Consider the following 21,529-nt stretch of genomic DNA (forward strand, 5'->3'; position numbering starts at 1 on the left):
ATTATCACTTGAAGGATGCTCAAGGCTTGTATCACTCCCACAGCTTCCAGATTCCCTAATGGTCCTAAATGCAGAAAATTGTGAGTCCCTAGAGAAACTAGATTGCTCCTTTAGCAATCCGGGTACTTGGCTTAACTTTTCTTACTGCTTCAAACTAAATAAAGAAGCAAGAGATCTCCTCATCCAGACATCATCTGTTAACGTTGTGGTCTTACCCTGTAAAGAAGTGCCTGCGTGCTTCACTTACAGAGGTTATGGGAATTCCGTAACAGTGAAGTTGAATCAAAAGCCTCTTCCTACATCAATTAAATTTAAGGCTTGTTGAAGGTTATGGGTCGGTGTTTTGTTGCATCAGAGACAAACTGAATCGTTTCTCAGTCCACTCTCCAATTATAACGGAGCATCTATACATTTTCGAAGTTGAAGTAGAGGAGGTGACTTCCACCGAGCTTGTTTTGGATTTCGAGATCTTCGATTACGATTCCAAGACTAGGGAGATAATAGAATGCGGGATAATCCACATCTTGGAACATCATGTTGATGGCGACGAAAAGATGGCGATGAAGATGGAGACAATGTAGATCTGAGACAAACATTGAAACTCAAGTGAAACAGAGAAGCCACAAGACAAAATTGCAAGGACGAATGGTAAGTTTGCATTTTCACAACTCAAGAACTTACTTTGTTGATAAACTTTGCATAACAACTGTTCAATGAAATGTCTAAGTGAGCTTTTTAAGTTTAAAGTGACAATAGCTAGAACTGCAATCTCCAAAATGATTTTTGAATTCAATCGTGTAGGGTTTAGAGCTGGAGCTTAAGAAACTCTTGAAGGTGAAGTTGAAGACGTCCATGAAGATCTATTTAAGAAACAGGTACAAAACTTATACATTCTTTTGATTTATGTGTTTTGTTTGTCTTCTCAATTCATGACAATACAAATATAAATTGTTTGTGATATCTTGCTCTAGGCACAAGTAAAGTCGTTTCAATATGCATTTGTCAAGTGAATTGTGTCTTTTACCCACATGTTCCTCTCTGTTTCTCATTTGAATAATCAGTTTGTTCCTGTTTCAGTATTGCTTAATTCTATTCCTGAAATTCGTTAGAACATAGCAAAAGTTAAAATGGCTCTGAGATTTTAGAGTAGGCTTCTAGTTTATGTTCTCTGTATGAATGAAGACATGCTATTTTATTCTATATGAATAGGTGAACTATTCCATTTGGCCTCTCAAGTTTCACAATTCTTGATTTTGCTGCAACTTTTTTTGTAGCATATATTGGCCTCTTGAAATTTAGTTATCTTTAATTAAGGTTTAATAAAAGTAAAATCTGTATGGGACTAAGAAGAACAAGTATTGAATGAGGTTTATTGGGTGACAAGGCACCTATATAGGAACTTGACAAGTGTAATGGATTTGCTCATTCTATTAGACGGTGTAACCGAATCAAGATGTTGGATTGTGTTGTATTAGGTAGCGAATATGGGCGGTTACGGACAAATGAATTCGAAATTTGGTGATAGAATTGGAAATGTGGATGCCATTGATTTTCCAATGCAAAGCAGAAGAATCTCAGGAGGTCTTTTCTCTTTTTTCTTGACAAGAAGTTTCAACAGCCATTTCCACTTCCAATTCTTATCGATAATATTCAATTTCAACTGAAAACGAAGAACTCGTGGCTAATTATATGCTGACAAAGTATGTTATCTTTCATGTTAGGTGATGTGTAAAATTTTGTTCACTCATTTAACTTGTAATTAGTCTCCTATTACATATAATTTATAATAGACTCTAGTTATAGGAATCCGAACTAAATTTCTCTTGATAAAAATATGATCGTGGTGTTCCTCGTGTTTAACAAATTGCAAACTATTAACTTTCAACAGAGTTGTGTGACTTGAGAAAAACAGAGGACTTTGTTGGTATGAAGTCTCATAGTATAAACAGAAGACTCTGTTTCACACAGTTACGAAAAAATCTGTAGAAATCAAACCTTTTGTACAGAAGCAAGAATTTTGTAACCTTCTTAGCTACATAACATTAACATTGGATCTTTATACTCTTTGGATTTTTCATAAAACGACATGAATATATGTCCTCAATACGAAACATAGCCTGATGCATTATCTCGTCGGCGCATGTGAACTTAGATTTAAGTCTATAGAATCCGTTTTTGCTATTAAAAAATCCAAAACCCTCTTAGAAATATGATTCAACAAATCCAAAATCAACTAGGAAATATCCATAAGCAATAGAAACTTTCCAAGGAATGACTTATCTGCATAGCCAAATGTTAGTATTCAGTAATATGAATCATCACTTATGAGATTGTTTGGTATGAACCTTACTTTTCCTTAGAATAACATTTATATTTTCTTTAGAAGTGTCTCTGAAGTGATTAGCTGTTAAAGAGTAAATAGCTACAAATTCCGTTAATAGTGGAGGGACAATGATTACTCTCATAAACCTTTATGTTCACAGAAATTTATTTATAAAGATTAATTGATGGTTCTGAGTCTTTTAGAGAGTGTTGTGTGGATTCAGCTTCTCGTTTATGTCGTCTGTATGACTAAGAACTGTTATAATTGTTTGTCAAACATGTAATAAACTTGAAGGAGTTGAAGATCTAATTTACCTACTTCAGAAATAGGTACAAAACTTAATTAATCGATACATTCTTTGATATATGTGTTTTGTTTGTCTTCTCAATTCATGGCAATACATATAAAAAATGTTTGTGATATTTAGATGTTCAGTAAAAACTCTAGGCACAAAGTAGAGCCGTTTCAATATGCATTTGCCAAATGAATTGTGTCTTTTTTGATATGGCAGAAGAGAAATCACACAGTTACATGTCAAATTTAACAAAATGGAGATTTTGACAAAGCTCTTCTCATATTACATGATCATGACACATTACACTAGAGATCACATCCACACAAGCTTTAGTATTTTATCTTGTTGAAATTGAAATTATCATAAGACGAAAAAGGACTAAATTTTTATTAAGAAGACAATTGACTTTTACAATTCACCTACTATGTTATAACGCCAACCAAAACTTGATTCAGGCAAGAAGTCCAAAAAAATTCCATTTCCTTGAACAAAAAATAATAATTTAGATGTCATGATAAAAAGCAGATTAAATTTTGCTCTGTTTTCTGTTTTTGAATCTTTCCTTTGATTTTTAATGTAGTTTAGACGGCAAAAAAAAAAAATTATTACTTCCTCCAGCGAAAGAGGGCTGTTTCAAAGCCTCCAGCGAAACACTATGGAAAATCTCCAAACGTTACTTCCTTTGTCAACTCTTGATTTTGCATATTGGCAAAAGTCATGAGTATAATAATAAACGTATCAATCGGATATTTTGAAGTTTTTTAATCTTTGTAATAAGGTGAAATAATTGGATGGGTTGCATGCATTTTCTTATTCAAATTAAATTTCTCAGAGGAAATATCAATTCTAAAGATATTTTATGTCACGTTCTAAGCCTATATACATTCAAATTTTAATCCTTACCCCTACATAACTGAAAATTCTTCTATCGATCATAGTAATGGCTTTTTCTTCTTCTTCTTCTTCTCTTTCGATTCCTTTATCTTCTTCGTCTCAAAACTGGGAGTACGATGTCTTTCCCAGCTTCCACGGGAAAGATGTACGCAAAACCTTTCTCAGCCACCAACTGAAGGAGTTCGGAAGAAAAGCAATCAACTTTTTTGTTGATAACGAGATCAAGAGAGGAGAATTCATCGGTCCTGAACTCAAACGGGCAATCAAAGGATCTAAGATTGCTGTTGTCTTGCTCTCCAAGAATTACGCTTCTTCTTCGTGGTGTCTTGACGAATTGGTGGAGATCATGAAGAAAGAGTCGGGTCAAACGGTGATTACCATTTTCTATGAAGTAGATCCAACTGATGTGAAGAAGCAGAAGGGAGACTTTGGGAAGGTCTTCAAAAAAACTTGCAAAGGTAAAGGCAAGGAGAAGGTTCAGACATGGAAGAAAGCTTTGGAGGGTGTGGCCACAATCGCGGGTTACCATTCAAGCAACTGGTTCGTTTTCTTGATTTAAATTCACTTGATTTTAATATTTCTAACACATCAAACTATATTTGTAGCATTCATAGTGATTAGTTATTAACAAGATGTATGTATAAAGTGATCTTCCTCTTTGTTAGGGTTGATGAATCAACCATGATTGAAAACATCGCTGCTGAAATTTCGAACAAGCTCAATCATTTGACGCCGTCACGTGATTTTGACCATTTAATTGGGATGGGAGCTCAAAGTCTATTTGTTAGTCCTTACTTTCACATAGCTCTATTATTAGATCTCTGATCTTAAATCTTCTCTCTATCGTAGCAATGGCTTCTTCTGCTCTTTCGATTCCTTCATCTTCTTCGTCTCAAAACTGGGAGTACGATGTCTTTCCGAGCTTCCACGGGAAAGATGTACGCATAACCTTTCTCCGCCACATTCTCAAGGAGTTTGGAAGAAAAGCAATCAACTTTTTTGTTGATAACGAGATCAAGAGAGGAGAGTTCATCGGTCCTGAACTTAAACAGGCGATCAAAGGATCTAAGATTACTCTTGTCTTGCTCTCCAAGAATTACGCATCTTCGTCGTGGTGTCTTGATGAATTGGTGGAGATCATGAAGAAAGAGTCGGGTCAAACGGTGATTACCATTTTCTATGAAGTAGATCCAACGGATGTAAAAAAGCAGACCGGAGATTTTGGGAAGGCCTTCAAAGAAACTTGTCAAGGTAAAACTGAGGAGAAGGTTCAGACATGGAAGGAAGCTTTGGAGGGTGTGGCCACAATCGCAGGTTACCATTCAAGCAACTGGTTAGTGTTCTTGATTTCCACTTTCTTTTAATTCTAACACATCAAGCCATATATCTTTAATTGTAACGTTCGAACTGAATGTAGACAAGAGAGTCATAATTGATCTTGCTCTTTGGTAGGATTGATGAAGCAACCACGATCGAAAAGATTGCTGCTGATATTTTATTGGAGATAAGCAAGATGTGTATCTTGCGGACCAAGTAATATGGACCGTTAAAGTCCATTATGAAGTGAAGCCCGTGAAGCCTAAACCGAAGAATATTCTAGATCTCTATATTACTTCTTGTACAAGTTATTTACTTATATGTTTAGGAAAGTTTACATTATGTGGGTGTTAACATTATGTTAATGTTAACACTATATATATGTATCTTATATTTTCATATGAGAGAAAACTCAATAAAGTATTTTATAGATTCTATAATATTTGACATGGTATCAGAGCAGTCGATCCTTGTGGATCTGAATTAAATGCTTCCGCATTAAAAATCTTGTGGTCACAATAACCATGGGATGTGAAGCCATCGAAGACGGTGGTGACGAAGACGATCCGGATGATGACGTGAAGCAAAGTTTGCTTTGACGTCCACATGAGAGTTTTATATTTCTTTTATTCTAAGTTAATGTTTTAGGTTGATTTTGAGTTTATGATTTGGTTTAGCACAAGAATTAGAGATCTTTGAGGAATTATTATGTTTTAAGGGTTTGGGATTTCACAAGTAGTTGTTTATTTATGAGATTTATTCTTGAGTTTAGAATATCTCATTTTTTTAATGTGAGTTTTGATTTCTCATATTACGGGGGAGTTTATTGGAACACTCATGTTTTAGGCTATTTTTAGTCCGGTTTGTGGACTGTCCGAGATAGGACGATTATTTGTGGAGTTGCAGGATTTGCGCCCACGGAATATTGTTATTCCCTTTTACTAAGACCAAAGACGAGCTGAAGTTCCATCCTCTTTTGAAAATTGAAGTTTATACCTGAGGAGACTGTTGACATGATTTGTCCGTCCTCGACATGATGTCCACGACATAGGTGTTCTGCTTTGTCGTTGCATATTTTGCGTTTCGCATCCCACCTTTGTCGTGCGGGGGAGTATTGGAGATAAGCAAGATGTGTATCTTGCGGACCAAGTAATATGGACCGTTAAAGTCCATTATGAAGTGAAGCCCGTGAAGCCTAAACCGAAGAATATTCTAGATCTCTATATTACTTCTTGTACAAGTTATTTACTTATATGTTTAGGAAAGTTTACATTATGTGGGTGTTAACATTATGTTAATGTTAACACTATATATATGTATCTTATATTTTCATATGAGAGACAACTCAATAAAGTATTTTATAGATTCTATAATATTTGACATATTTCGAAAATGCTTAATCATTTGACGTTGTCACGTGATTTTGACCATTTAATTGGGATGGAAGCTCATATGGAAAGGATGGAACAGTTTTTACGTCTAGATTTGGATGAAGTGAGGATGATTGGGATTTGGGGTCCGGCTTGGATTGGGAAGACCACCATCGCCAGGTTTTTGTTTAACCAAGTCTCAAGCAGTTTCCAAAATAGCGCAATAATGGTAAATATCAAAGGAAGCTATCCAAGACCTTGTCGAGATGTGTACAAAGCAAAGTTGAAACTACAGAAAAAAATGTTGTCCCATATGATCAACCAGAAAGATATCGTGATTTCTCATTTAGGAGTCGCACAAGAACGATTGAGACACAGGACAGTGCTTCTCGTGCTTGACGATGTGGATCAGTTTGCACAACTAGAAGCCTTGGCTAAAGATGTTAAATGGTTTGGTCCTAGAAGTCGGATTATCATCACAACAGAAGATCTAAGACTTTTGAAGAAGCATGGGATCAACCATATATACAAGGTTGATTTTCCATCAAATGATGAGGCTCTTCAAAGGTTCTGCATGTATGCTTTTAACCAAAAGACCCCTGAAGATGGTTTCGATGCACTTGCTCGTGAAATTACATACCTTGTCGGTGAACTTCCTTTAGGACTAAAGGTTATTGGATCCCACTTTCGAAGATTGTCCAAGGAGCAGTGGTCAATGGAAGTATCAAGGTTAAGGACTAACCTTGATGGAGATATTGAGAGCATTTTGAAGTTCAGTTATGATGCTTTATGTGATGAAGATAAAGAATTATTCCTTCCTATAGCTTGCCTTTTCAACCTAGTAGATATAAAGATATTAGAAGAACTTATTGGCAAAAGATTCAAGGATTTGAGACGAAGGCTTTACGTTTTAGAGGAGAAATCTCTCATATCTATTGAAATTTTGTTTGACTATGGGTATATAAAGTATGAGTATATAATGATGCATAATTTGATGGCCCAACTAGGTAAAGAAATCGTCCTTAAAGAATTTCGTGAGCCTGGGCATCGCCAATTTTTGAATGATTATAAAGATAATTGTGAAGTAGTCTCAATAGTAAGTTTTGCCATTATTTTTTCATTGCACTGCTCATCATAACTTGAGTTTATTTTAACATCTCTACTTATTTTTTGTTCATTTTTCTCAGATTGTTGGGACTGTTGTAGGTGAGAAAACCTTTGAAGGAATGCCTAATCTCCAGTTCTTAAGAGTCGGATACATTCCTGATCATCCAAACATTATATCTTCTTCGAAGCTAGAATCACTAGATTGGTCGTGTTTCCCGATGACATCTTTCCCTTTTATTAATAATCTGAAATTCCTTGTCGAATTAAGAATGTTAGACAGCAAACTTGAGAAGCTGTGGGACGGAATCAAAGTAAGTCATTTAAATTTCTTTCTTGTTTAAATTTTTTGTTTTGTATGAAGAATATCCTCTCTTGTACAGTAAATTAACTTGAAAGATTATATTTTACTTGCCACTTCGTTTCTAGCATGAAAATGTATAATTTTTTTTTTTAATTTTATGTGTTCAATTGCTAAGTGTATCAACATAATTGTGTATATTTTGTCTTCATTTTTCTTTACAGCTGCTTAAGAATCTCAAGCGTATGGATTTGTCAAATTCCAAAAACCTGAAAGAGCTTCCTAATCTCTCAAAGGCCATTAGTCTTGAGGAGTTAAACCTTGAAGGATGTTCAAGTCTGGTGGAGCTCCCTTCTTCTGTTGGTAATTTAACTAATCTCCAGGAATTATCACTTGAAGGATGCTCAAGGCTTGTATCACTCCCACAGCTTCCAGATTCCCTAATGGTCCTAGATGCAGAAAATTGTGAGTCCCTAGAGAAAATAGATTGCTCCTTTTGCAATCCGGGTAGTGATGTCATCTTCGCTAACTGCTTCAAACTAAAACAAGAAGCAAGAGATCTCCTCATTCAGACATCAACTGCTAACTTGGTGGTCTTACCTGGTGAAGAAGTTCTTGCGTGCTTCACTTACAGAGGTTATGGGAGTTCCGTAACAGTGAAGTTGAATCAAAAGCCTCTTCCTACATCAACCAAATTTAAGGCTTGCATCTTATTTGGTAACAAGGGCGAAAAAGACGCTATTTCTATTTATTGGGACACAACATGTGTGTATACCAAGAAGAATAAGGGTTGCATCTTGTTGGATAATAAAGGTGAACATGAGGAACGAGGGTCGGTGTCTTGTTGCATCAGAGACAAACTGGATGGTTTCTTATACCACTTGCCAATTTTAGTGGAGCATCTATACATTTTCGAAATTGAAGTAGAGGAGGTAACTTCCACCGAGCTTGTTTTTGATTTCGAGATCTTCGATGAGGATTCCAGGACTAGGGAGATAAAAGAATGCGGGATAATCCACATCTTGGAACATCATGTTGATGGCGACGAAAAGATGGCGATGAAGACTAGAAGAAAACATGTGATTAGTGACTACATTCGGCGACTGATTATGTAGTCACTAAATTTTAGGACTGAATTGCGATTTTTTGGCGACTGAATGTTGCAAAAGTTACAGTAGTCGCTAATCCGTCTGCATTTTGAGAATGATAAAAATAGTCTTAAAATAGTCGCCAAATTCGGCGACGAAAAGGCTACGAATGTTTTAGTCGCCATAGATGGCTACTGCGTAGCTACGATTTAGCGACTATCTTTTTCTTATTGGGCATATTAATTGGGCTCGATCCCCAATTCTCTCTCGATCCAGTGACATTCGGAGTTTGGCCCTAATTCCCATTTCTTTCATTCTCTCGATCCCTAATTTCGTAAACCCTAATTCTATCCCCAATTCTCGATCACCAAATCTCTCTCTCGATCCTCAATCCTTCAATCTTTCAATCTCTCAATATCTCTTTCAATCTCTGTCTCAATTCCTCTCATCTCAATCCGCAAACCCTAATCCGCAAACCCTAATCGGATTCCTCTCAATCTGCAAACCCTCGATTCCTCTCTAATCTCTCTCAATCGATGGCTCCTCGTGTTCGCGGTGGAAAAGGCAGGGGACCGAAGTCTCCGTACAAGTGACCCACTTGCCCAAGTCGACCTACATCTTCCGGTGTGTCGCATCGAAGACCTAGAAGCCTTTCCTCCCAATATGACTTCACGCCAGCGAACCCTCAAACTCCAATTCCAGAGACTTAGCAAAATCGGAGTTGCCAGCCTTCACCGGTTCCTACTCAGAGAGACTATTCTCCTCCTCAGCAGCTTTTCCAGACAGAAGAAGTATCCATGCATGCATTTGCATCTCCTCGAGGCTCTGGATCGACTCCTTTTCGAGCATCCGGATCGACTCAAGTCAGAGTGTCTATCTCCTCTGTTCATCGGCTAGCCTCCGGATCTCCTCGCGCTGTTCAGTTTCCAGCACCGGTTCAGTCTCCAGCCTTGAATCAACAACGACCACCTCTTCAGGTACCAAGAGCTTCTGTGTCTGGTCATAGTTCTCAAGCACAAAACGTACATGATGAAGAAGATGAAGAAGGTGACGCTGAAGGTGAATCAGACAAAGAAGGTTTGAGGGATCCAACTCTCCCGGAAGATGTGCTCGCTTCATTAAATGATTTTCTTTCCATGCCAAGCCGTGAGCTCTATACCACTGTCATCTCTCCGACATTGGAGCCTGGAACGACTTGGTAGGTCATAATCTGTCTCCTCTGTTTAGGTTTAGGTCAGTTCGAGTTTGGTTTAGGTATGTATTGGTTTGTGTTTAGGTTTTAGGTCTGTATTGGTTTGTGTTTAGGTTTAGGTTCAGTTTGTGTATAGGTTTAGGTCTGTTTCTGTTAAGGTTTAGGTCGGTTTTTGTTTGTGTTAAGGTTTTAGGTCGGTATTGGTTTGTGTTTAGGTTTAGGTATAGTTTGTGTATAGGTTTAGGTCTGTATAGTTAAGGTTTAGGTCTGTTTTTGTTTGTGTTATGGGTATGTATTGGTTTGTGTTTAGGGTTTAAGTTTAGGTATAGTTTGTGTATAGGTTTAGGTCTGTATAGTTTGTGTAATGTATGGTTTGTATAGGTTTAGGTATGGTATGTTTGTGTCAAGGTTTAGGTATGGTCTGTTTGTGTGTAGATTATACTTATGTTTAGGTCTATTGGTGTATAGATTATACTTATGTTTATGTATGTATTCTAGTGTATAGGTCTGTTTGTGTATAGCTAACTGTATTATATTTTCTTGTAGGTTTGGTAAGGATAATGGTAAGCTGGCCCTAAAGATCATCAAATGTTTTATAAACAAGTTTGATGGACCATAATACAGTTGGAGTTGTGTGCCAACTGGAAGAAGAGAAAGATACTTTCTTGAATTCGCGGTAAGCTTCTATCCCTCTTCTACTACTGTATTTCATACTACTGTTTTGTTTTTTTGATAACTAACATCTGCTTCACTCTCCTCTTGTTTTGTAGAAACAACACACCAGGCATCCCTCACTGGCATGTGTGGTTGAAGCCAAGTTCTATAAGATCATTGCACTGCGTATGAAAGACATGGTTTGTAAGGTAGGGACAAAAAGACTGAGGCCGTATTGGATTGAGAAAACTCTGTGGAAAGAGATGTGTCAGTATTGGGATACTAAAAGAAGCAATAGCCAAGAGTTCAACCACATCAACAACTAGGATGTCTGACCGTACTGGTCTTGGTCCTCACAAGCATGTTTCTGGTCCAAAGTCTTTCCTACAAGTAGAGCAAAAGATGGTAAGTTACTTCTCTTTTTCCCAATTTGTTTTGTTTAGTTACATTCTGACATCTTTGTTACAACATTGTAGGAAGTTAAATTGGAAAGACCGCCTACAATTGGAGAAGTGTTCATCAGGACTCATACCAAAAAGGATGGGACATTTGTGGATAGGAAGGCGCAGGAAATCCATGAGGTATATCTCAAGAACAAGGCAGCTAAGTTGGCTGCCCTTCATGTGAATGATGAACAGTCTGATGGTACTTCGCGTCGGTCTGAGCTATCTCATGAGGAGGATGATGAGATCTTTCTTCAGGTAATACTCTTGTCTTTTGGTCTGCAGTCTACTTTTATCATATTCAGTTTGTGATCACCGGTTAAGGACTAATTTTTTACTTTGTTTTGCAGTCTACTATCACAAATGATAGAGGGGAATACTTTGGAGTTGGAAGCTTAGGGGTTTACATCAATGGGAAGCGTAAGTACGCAGGAAGCAGCTCTTCTTTCACAACCCTGCAATCACAGCTTGAGGATGCTAACTACAAGATGGAGGAATAAGCAGCTTTACAACCAGAACGTGAAGCAGAGGCATTGCGGGTTCCAGCATCACAAGCAGTTGAGATCAAGCACTTGACGATGGTGAAGAAGTACTTGAGTGAAATTGACCCTAATTTTCTAGCATTTCTCAAGTCCCAATCAACTCCTGCTGTGGATGATCATTCAGAGGTCCAAGCTACTACTCCTGCTGCAAATCCTGATGGTACTACTCTTGCTACTTAGCTTTCTCTCCTCTCAACTCAAAAACTTGAACTTGATCTTTGGTTTGTACTTATGGTAGAAGTATGTTTTCTTTGTATTGAACTGAAATGTTTATTATGTTTTGTATGTATTGAACAAGTATTGTGTGTTTGTATGTTTATTAAGCACTTCTTCTTTTAATTCAAAAGTTCTTTTTGTATGTTTGGTTTTGATTAGTAAATGCTAATTCGTAATTGGAATCAAAATAAGCAGGTCAAATCGATAAATAAACCTCTAATAAATCACAAAGAGATAGCAATTCAGTTACCAAAACATTCATAAAACAGTCGCCTTGTAGTGGCCTTTTTGTTACTTCCTCAGTCACCTATTAGTTGCCACAACATTCGTCAATTAGTGACATGTTTGTAGCCAAACAGTCGCTCATTTAGCGACTAAAAAGTGACCGAATGGCGACTCCAAAGAGTTGGCGCGATTGGTCGCTAAATAGCGACTATTAGGCTACCATTAATTTTAGCGACGAATTGTTCAGCGACAACGTGTATTAGTCGCTAATTAGTCGTAATGATGGGTTTAGCGACTCTTTAGTTACGGTTTTTGTAGTCGCTAAATCCATGTTTTCTTGTAGCGATGGAGACAATTGTGAGTGAAAAAAACAAATTCCCGAGTTACATGGTACAATCTAATGTCACTGGGGATTTGCATTGTGGTCTCTCTGGTTTACAGATTTTGTACTTGAAGCAATAATTAAGATCAGAAGAAGCTTATTTAGATCAGAGCGATGAAGATGGAGACAATTGAGAAGCCACAAGACAAAATTGCAAGGACGAATGGTCAGTTTGCATTTTCACAACTCAAGAACTTACTTTGTTGATAAACTTTGCATAACAACTGTTCTTGTTTCAGTATTACTTAATTCTTTAGATATTGTTTTACTGAATGTATAACGATTGCACGATCAAAGCAAGAACATAGCAAAAGTTAAAATGGCTCATGAGGCTTCTAGTTTATGTTCTCTATATGAATGAAGACATGCTATTTTATTCTATATGAATAGGTGAACTATTCCATTTGGCGTCTCTTCTTTTTTTTTGCCAAACACCATTTTATAAAGTTATCGGACGAAGACTTTCCTCTAGAGAGAGCCAATCCGGAGCCGATGTGCTTACATGGGAGAATAAAGAACCTCATGCTCTTGCCTTTTTTGCGAGACAATCGGCACGTATATTGTTACATCTCGGAATAAATCTAATAAAAAACGAAGGGAAGGACAGCTTCAAAAGCTTAAAATGTTGTAACTGCAAACGTAGGCCAATCAGATGGATTATCTAAAATGGAAATCAGTTCGGAGCAATCTGTGGCGAAGCCAAAATTCGTCATCGAGTCTGAGATGAGGCACTCCATTGCCCATAGAAGGGTGTCGAATTCTGCTTGCAGGGGTGATAATCCCCGACGGGAACTTTTCAGTTCTAAGAGAATAAGGGTATCTCCATCCATAACAATCCACCAATGTCCACCGAGGGGGTCAGTTACTTTCCAAGTGCCATCGATTTGACATTCTGATTGAGGAGTGCCCGAGATTATAGGGTCAGGAGGTGGCCTTACGCCTTCAACAAGGAGATCGTCTTTATTATTTGCAATCTTCCATGCATTCACCTCTTGAACGGCATCCTCTAGAGTGTTCTGGGGAGACTCCCGGATATTTTCTAATATAAAGCTGTTTCGAGCCTTCCATAGATACCACAATATCCATGGGAATAAATGCCCAATTTCTTCTCCAATAATCATCCATTTCGCTCTCCAAAAAAGAAAGTCCATATTAGAGAATATGGACTGACTTGGGAAGGAGGAAGGCAATGTTGGGATTGGTGAAAGGGCCCAGGTTTGAAGCGCTGGTGGGCATTCAAAGAGGAGGTGATTAATTGTCTCCTCTTCAGCACCACATCTTGGACAATGCTTCTCCTTACCAATGTGTCGGTAGAATAAAGTATGGTTTGTCGCTAGACATCCTGATAAACATTGCCACACAAAATGCTTAAGCTTTCGTGTAGTTTTTAACTTCCATACTTGTGCCAGAAGGGGGGTGATCCCTGGTCCCTGAAAAGGGTGGTCACAAGTAGGACGGGAAAGATCCCGCGCAGCCCAATACCCTGACTTAACAGAATAGTTACCAGATTTTGTGCCATTCCAGCTATATCCATCACTTAAATACGAGCGACTTGGTCGGATACCTAGAATCTGAGGGATATCCGAAGAGTCAATCAAAGCATGAAGTCGCTCAAGTTTCCACTGTTTGGAAATAGGATCAATCAAATGATCCACATAAAGATGTGGATCTCTCTCGGTTGTCTTGCCTTTGGCAGGACGAGCCAGAATGTCGGGAATCCAGGGATCTAACCAAACTCTGGTATTCATCCCTGAACCTATAGTCCTCCTTAATCCCGAGGTAAGGAGCCGTTTTGACGCCATAATACTCCGCCACCCATAAGAGGGTCTATTGGATTTTTTTATCTCAAGTGGATCACTGTAACGGTAGTACCTTCCCCGGAGAACACGGCTGAGGAGATAATTTGGAAATTTGATTAGGCACCACAATTGTTTGGCTAGTAGAGCAAGGTTAAATTCTTCCAACGTTCTAAAGCCTAGACCTCCTTCTGATAGTTGGGTGTATAGTTTGTCCCAGGCAATCCAATGGATTCCTTTACTATCTGCTTTTGTCTTCGACCAAAAATCCGCAATAGCACTGCTTAGCTTTGAACGGATAGCTTTAGGTAAGAGGAAGCACGACATGACATATGTCGGAAGAGCTTGCGCTACTGATTTTATTAGATTCTGTTTCCCACCCTTGGAAAGGAATTTGGCTAACCACGTATTGAGCCGACTATGAAGACGATCTCGGACAAAGGCAAAAACTTGGGTTTTGGAGCCGTGGATCTTTTCAGGAAGTCCCAAATAAGTACCCATTCCCCCTTCGTTAGTTATCCCAAGGGTTCTTTTTATGGTACTGCGAGTCTGATCATCAACGTCTTTGCCAAACATCACCGAGGATTTCCGAAAATTTAGCTGTTGGCCTGAAGCCGCGCCATATAAGCGAATTATGTCTATTATAGCCTTCCCCTGGTCTTTATTCACTCTACAGAAAAACAAGCTATCATTTGCAAAGAGGTAATGAGAGGTTGAAGGGCTTGCTTTCGATACCTGAAGGCCTTGAATTTGGCCATTCCATTCCACCGATTTTAGTTGGGCAATTAAAGCCTCCGTGCATAAGATGAAAAGAAAAGGAGGGGTCTCCTTGTCCTCTCAAGTTTCACAATTCTTGATTTTGCTGCAACTTTTTTTGTACCATATATTGGCCTCTTGAAATTTAGTTATCTTTAATTTGTATGAGATTAAGAAGAACAAGTATTGGATGAGGTTTATTGGGTGACAAGGGACCTATATAGTGTGGATGTCGGAATCCGCAATACAAATTTTAAGATGTGTATCGGGTCGTCTAGCCTTGCTAATTCGAATAGCAATCGTCAAAAAGAAAACAAAAGAGTGAAGTATGTGTATCCGTTTATTGCTCAAGAAATTCGGTCCCCCTTACAATGATCTACAACCCCTATTTATAATTACATCGTCGAAATCCGTTCCCACCAATCTAGCCGCGAATCACGCCCTTATTATTATTTACGTTTTGAATCTTCTCCAATCTGTGAATTCCGTATGACCCGCACTTTATTTACTTCGCAGATTCCGACGTTACATTCGAGCTGGATTTGAAATTAAGTGGGCTTTTCATCTCATCATATGGGCTAGCTTGACGGCCCACTTCGTTTCCTGAATCCTAAACTTTCCGGGCCGGATCCGAATTACGGGATCCGACACCAACAGTTTGCCCCCCAAGTATTCCGAAGTGTATGCTTCGGGATACTTATGATATTGAAAATCTTGTAACAAAGGAAATTCGACATAAATACCGTCAATCTCGGGATTTTCCTGTGTCTGAGGTGACGCTTCAAGATCCTAGGGTTTTCACTTTTCCCGCCAACCGAGAGATTCTTCTCGGGAACGAGGCGACGCTTCGAGATCCTAGGGTTTTCACTTTTCCCGCCAAAACGTTCTATATATTAGACTGGACCCTTCGGGTTCTGTACCTTGCCTTCAATACCCACGATCCACTTCTGTCCTTCGTTTATTTAAAGGTATCCCTCTTCTCCTTACTCCTAAATTCTCCGATTGATTTTGTTTTTCGCTTTAAACTCTTGAATCCGATTAGATTTTTAGAAGTAGATTATTCTTAGCATCTGCTTTCCGCTAGGTTTAGGCCATAGATCTGAAGATCTTTTAGATTTTCAACCGTTAGGTGTGAAGAAACTTCCGTCAATTGCCGTTCCTCCGCCGTACTCCTTCGAATTCCGGTGGTTCTCCCCCGTCATCCGAAGAATACTTTCCGTCGGGATCTTCATCTCCCTGGTTTTCGGCGAAGATCTTCACCAGTGTTCTTGAGGGTTTCTCGATTCATTTCTTGCCAGATCTTTTTTCATCTTTAGAACTTTCAATTTCATGTTATGGCTCCGAAGAAGAGTAAGAAGGTCCGAAATGAATCTTTCATCCTCGAAGATGAGTTCGGGAAATACTTTTCCTTAGAACTCGATGACAGGAAACTAGCTCTGATGAAAGGCGGCTGCGGTATCCCTCGACAAGTTAAACTGATAGCTCCGGAGCCCAGAGAGTCTCCTGAATCTCCTCCTACCGATCACTGTTGCGCCTTCGAAATATTCTTTTCGGAGTGCGGCCTTTCCTTTCCTTTACCGGAGCTTCTGATAGAACTTATGCATGAACTGGGGATCGCTTTGCCTCAGCTTTGCCCGAACGTAGTTCGGATAGTACTATGCCTCCAGACTCTTGCAGAGGAGAATGGATACCGGATTACGCTATCCGACATTTTTCATCTCTACACAATGAAGAAGGGGCGAACCCCGGGAACCTTCTTCCTTTGCCCGAGGAGTCATTTCAGGGTCTTCGGAGACTTTCCTGAAAAAGATGAGAAGTGGAGGAAATCGTATTTCTTCTTTCCTGTTGACGAGTTCACCTATGGTCCAAATGCAGGATTTTTTGTTCGGGACTGGACACGTCGTCCTGGTTAGATGGTTTTTAGGGATTTATTGCATATTTTCATTTCTTGACTTCGCTCCTCGGTGAAATAATCCTTTTTGTTTTGCAGTTAAACTTCCGAAGACACCGGTCTCCCATACCTTTGCAGAACAGTTCATCAGGATTTGCAATCAAAGTGACCTCGCGTGGGAACTCTTTACTTGTGAACAAATTCGGAACTCGTGCTTTCGTGTCCGCAGTCGCTCCGACCTTATTACCTCTTCTCCACCTCACACTTCTCCCATCATCGATAGAAACATGTCTCCAGTCTCCTACCGCGAAGAGAAGAGGCTCCAAAAAGAGAGGGAAAAGGTTAGGGAGGCAAGAGAAAAGGAAGATAAGGCTAGAATGGCGAAGGCCCTGGAAGAGGGAAAGTCAAGATCCGCAACTGGGAAAGGAAGGGCTTTCGGCTCTGTTATGCCGGCATCTGAATCGAAGACTTCTGATCGTCGAGATCAAGTGAAGGAGTCTGCTGGTAAAGAGATAGTCCAAGTTTTGGAATCCCGTTCCTCCCGATCATCTCGGGAAAAAGAGTATTCTGACGGAGGACCAACTGCAACTTCCTCGAGGAAACGCAAGAGCGAGGACTCAGATGTTCTTCCTCTACATCGCAAAAGTCGTTCTCACACGAATGTCGATGTGAATCCTTCCGAAGATGCCGGGACTACTAGCCAAGGAGCTAATGACACTTCTCAGGGGACTCCGCTGTCCGAACCTCCCGTTCAAGTCATGGTCTTGCCTTCGCGAGACTCAGAGAATCGGGAATCTGGTCATCAAGAAATCCCTATTCCAATAGGTAATCCTATATTGTTTTTCGATTCTTTTTGCAAAGTACGAATCATTCATATTGATTTCCTATAAAACTTTCAATTAGCCCCTCCGAAGTCTCCAGCTGATTTCATGAGGAACTTCACTCCGGCTGGGATGAGGATCCCGGCCTTCAGCGAGCTAAAAGAAGTCAACAGGGCGAATTACTTTCGCTTCGCCGACAAACTTGGAGAGGTACCTCCTTTAATTCTTACTTGAGCTCGTTTCGCTTGAACTAACGATTTCTTTTCATTCTAATAGATTATGCTCGAATACAACACCACCTTTTCTTGTCACGAGAGCCAGCTCTTCCCCGTGAACGAGCTTGACAGCCTTAGGACTCGAGTTGCTGAACTCGAAGAGGAGATCCGTCAAATGAAAGAGATGGAGGAAGGGAATGCTAAAGCTGTGGCGAAGGCCAACGATATCCGGGAACAGATGTTGAGTGCCGAAGCTCGCTGTAACCATCTTGATGTAGTTAACACGGATCTGTCGGTGAAACTAAAGACCGGAAAGAACATGTACCTTGAGGCATGTGACAAGATAACTTCGTTGGAGGCCGAAATCAAGCGAAGTTAGGAATGGTGCAAGGTTTCTGCGGAAAAACGGGACGAGGAGCTCGCAGCAGCAAGGAAGGATGAGCGAAAGAAACTCCGAGAACACTACAGTGGCTTGATCTCAAAGCATGAGATCTACCTGAAAGCCCTGAGTGAGAATGAGTCAATAAGCAACCGAGCTGCGGAGACTAGAGCAAATCGGGAGCTTCTTGAGGAGCTTAAGAGAGGCGAAATCCCGGATATTGATGCCGAGCTGGAGTCTGTGAAGAAGGATGAAGCGGATGCGGAGGCCAAAGTTAACAAGATAAACGCTCTCAAGCCTCGTCCTGATGAGTTTGCTCATCTCTTTGTTGCCACTCCTCCCAAGTCGGCACCTGAAGGTCCATATACCGAGGAGGAACTTGTAATCAATGAGTTCGGTTCCAAAAAAAGTCTCATGTCCGAGCTCAAAACAGTCCAGGGGTCGGAGGAAAAGCGACAGCAGGATCCCGAAGCCTAAAGATCCTTGATTTGATTTCCGGGGTTGTTATGGCTTAAATGGCCCCCCCTTTGTTTTTAATCAGAACCTTTTGCTTTTGCTTTCCGTATCTTTTGGATTTTAAAAACTTAAGCTATTTCCTTCCCAAAAATCTTTTTGCTAACGCAAGTCGGACAAGAAGTTCATAAAGGAAAACGAAATACATTTGAAGTATTTCCGGTTTTCAAGAAACATGACACGAGACTTGGACATCGAAGTTCGAATTGAACTGTGTTGAACCAGCTATTCTTTTAAGTAAATATACTTAGAAATTGTTTTAGAAGAAAAATCTCCATTTGTTTCTAGAGATAAAGATTCGTCTATTCGAGCACTGAGCTCGGATGAAAAGAATCTTAAATAGTACGAAAATAACCTTTTCGGTTTGCGAAGAGCGAATTACGAGATTACTCTCGGTTTTACGAGTTGCGAGATAGATCTCGGCTTTGAATATTTAGACTGTTTCAACAATGTAAATATTTTATTGATTTAGAGACTGCACTCGAGGTCCGAGCTGCCTACGTACCCAAAGGTGGGGATCAAGTCTGTCGTAGTTCGATTTACAATAGTGAAAATAATGTGATTAAATAAAGTATCTCTTCAAATGAATGGAATTCCAAGCTCTCCGAATTGCTTTTCCTTTCATGTTCTCGAGACGATAAACTCCGTTGCGAACTACCTGAGTAATTCGATAAGGACCTTCCCAGTTAATACCTAGCTTTCCAGCTCCATCCTCGGTAGTATTTTGCTGAACTTTGCGCAGTACCAAGGTTCCAACGTCGAAGTGTCGACTTCGGACAGTCGAATTATAGTATCGAGCTGCAGCATTCTTGTAATTTTGCATTCGAATCAAAGCTCGATCACGCCGCTCCTCAATGGTATCAATAACGTCAACCATCAGTTCGCTATTTGCTGCCTCGTTCTGTGGGTTATTCATCATTCTCGGACTTGGCACAAATATTTCAGCAGGGATTACAGCCTCCATTCCATAAACTAATGAAAATGGTATTTCACCTGTTGCACGCCTAGGAGTAGTGCGAATTGCCCAGAGAACACTCTGTAGTTCATTAAACCAAGCTCCTTTGTGCGACTTGAGTTTTTTCTTCAAAGTAGACAAAACAGTTTTGTTCATTGCTTCAGCTTGACCATTACCCTGCGGGTAACGAGGCGTTGATCGACTGAGTCTGATTTGCCATTCTTCGCAAAAAGATTCGAATTGCCGCGAAATGAATTGAGGTCCGTTATCAGTAACGATCTCGTATGGCAAACCGTGCCTACAAATGATGTCCTGCCAAATGAACTTGCGAACTTGAACCTGAGTTATGTTTACGTAGGCTGCCGCTTCTACCCACTTCGAGAAATAATCGGTAAGAACTAGGACAAATTTCACCCCGCGCGTAGAAACATGAAGAGGCCCAATAATATCCATAGACCATTTCATAAATGGATAAGGAGAAGAGACTGATGATAATGGCTCGGTGGGTTGGTGAATTGAAGGTGCATGCTTCTGGCACTGCTCGCACTTCCGCGCATACTCCTCACAATCTGCGATTAATGTGGGCCAGAAATATCCGTACTTTCTTACTTTATAGGCCAAAGAGCGACCTCCGGAGTGATTTCCGCATACTCCGTCATGAATCTCTTTTATCACAGTACGGACCTGCTGTCCAAAAATACAGATCATGTCAGGACCCGAGATGCTTCTTCTGTAGAGGATGTCGCTCGAAATGCAGAAACGAGCACTTTTAGCTTTTAGTCTCCGTGCCTCCCACTTATCCGTAGGGAGAATACCATTAAGGATGTATTCTCTTATGGGTATCCTCCAGTCTGCCCCCCAATCCGGAAGCGGTAGCACTGGTTGCAGTGGTTCCGGATTTGGCGGTGTTCCGATTAGTGATTCTACTTCGGAGTTCCGCTCAGTTTCCTCGACCCTTTGTGGTTCCTGTTCCACATTCATCCTTCTTTGCATAGACCGTGTAGTCACGAAATTCAGCTCTCCGGTGGCTATGCTGGGATGTTCAATTACTTCAACAGGGATCATTCGGCTCACTGTTACTTCGGAACTCGACGCCAATGCCGCTAAAGCATCCGCCGCTGAGTTCTCACTTCGCGGAATTCTAGTGAGTTCGAAACTAAGAAACTTTTTACTCAATTCCTGAACCTGAGCGAGGTAAGCTTCCATTCTGCCATCTTTTGCTTCATAATCACCGGAAAATTGATTAGCAACGAGCTGTGAGTCGCAAAATGCCCGTAATTTTGTGACACCTATCCCAACCGCTAGACGAAGTCCTGCAAGGAGAGACTCGTACTCCGCCTCGTTATTCGACGCATTAAATGCGAGACGAAATGACTGTTCAATTACCTCACCATATGGGGATTGTAATCGGATACCGATCCCGGAACCCTGTTTTGAGGACGCGCCGTCCACATGAAGTATCCAAGGTCCTTCATTTTCTTTGACTTCCACAGAGACCAGAGGTAGTTCGATCAGAAAATCTGCGAGGACTTGAGATTTCAAGCTTGTCCTTGTTCGGAACTGAATATCATACTCGCTTAGCTCAATTGCCCATTTAACCAATCTTCATGACTGACTCGGACTATGCAAAATTGCCCTTAAAGGTTGCGTGGTTAGGATAATAACCGTATGAGATTGAAAATACGGTCTTAATTTCCGAGCCGAAGTAATTACTGCCAGAGCTAGCTTTTCCATCATCGGATATCTTGACTCTGCGCTGTCAGAAACCGATACGTACAAGAAAAGCTCTTCTCCGAACTCGGGTTTCGCTAACACAGGAGGTTTGGACAAATAATCTTTTAGATTTTTGAAAGCCTT

General features: G+C 40.0%; 3 protein-coding genes and 1 long non-coding RNA gene across 5 annotated transcripts; all 4 read left to right on the forward strand.

The window, feature by feature from the left end:
• Positions 1–331: 331 nt before the first annotated feature.
• Positions 332–1,855, forward strand: LOC110225428. The gene is made up of 3 exons (XR_002329766.1): positions 332–648; positions 802–875; positions 1,476–1,855. It is a non-coding gene; the product is annotated as an uncharacterized LOC110225428 (long non-coding RNA).
• Positions 1,856–3,543: 1,688 nt separating this feature from the next.
• Positions 3,544–4,337, forward strand: LOC110225426 (probable disease resistance protein RPP1). Of its 2 annotated transcripts, XM_021015168.1 has the most exons (2): positions 3,544–4,052; positions 4,178–4,337. In XM_021015168.1, exons 1-2 carry the CDS (start codon positions 3,559–3,561, stop codon positions 4,335–4,337), a joined length of 654 nt encoding a protein of 217 aa, XP_020870827.1. In that variant the 5' UTR covers positions 3,544–3,558. The 2 variants fall into 2 exon arrangements, with proteins under 2 accessions (XP_020870827.1, XP_020870828.1); XM_021015169.1 differs by having other exon boundaries at positions 3,544–4,243.
• Positions 4,338–4,345: 8 nt separating this feature from the next.
• Positions 4,346–12,426, forward strand: LOC110224511 (probable disease resistance protein RPP1). The gene is made up of 6 exons (XM_021010610.1): positions 4,346–4,845; positions 4,965–5,002; positions 6,211–7,326; positions 7,364–7,617; positions 7,829–8,669; positions 12,311–12,426. The coding sequence occupies exons 1-6, from the start codon at positions 4,364–4,366 to the stop codon at positions 12,424–12,426; spliced, it is 2,847 nt and encodes a 948-aa protein (XP_020866269.1). The 5' UTR covers positions 4,346–4,363.
• Positions 12,427–16,232: 3,806 nt separating this feature from the next.
• Positions 16,233–18,681, forward strand: LOC110224512. Its single transcript, XM_021010611.1, has 5 exons — positions 16,233–16,806; positions 16,889–17,614; positions 17,693–17,820; positions 17,887–18,156; positions 18,217–18,681. Exons 1-5 carry the CDS (start codon positions 16,233–16,235, stop codon positions 18,679–18,681), a joined length of 2,163 nt encoding a protein of 720 aa, XP_020866270.1.
• Positions 18,682–21,529: the final 2,848 nt, after the last annotated feature.

This window comes from Arabidopsis lyrata (assembly GCF_000004255.2).
Source record: "Arabidopsis lyrata subsp. lyrata unplaced genomic scaffold ARALYscaffold_1, whole genome shotgun sequence".
Classification (NCBI taxonomy): Eukaryota; Viridiplantae; Streptophyta; class Magnoliopsida; order Brassicales; family Brassicaceae; genus Arabidopsis; species Arabidopsis lyrata.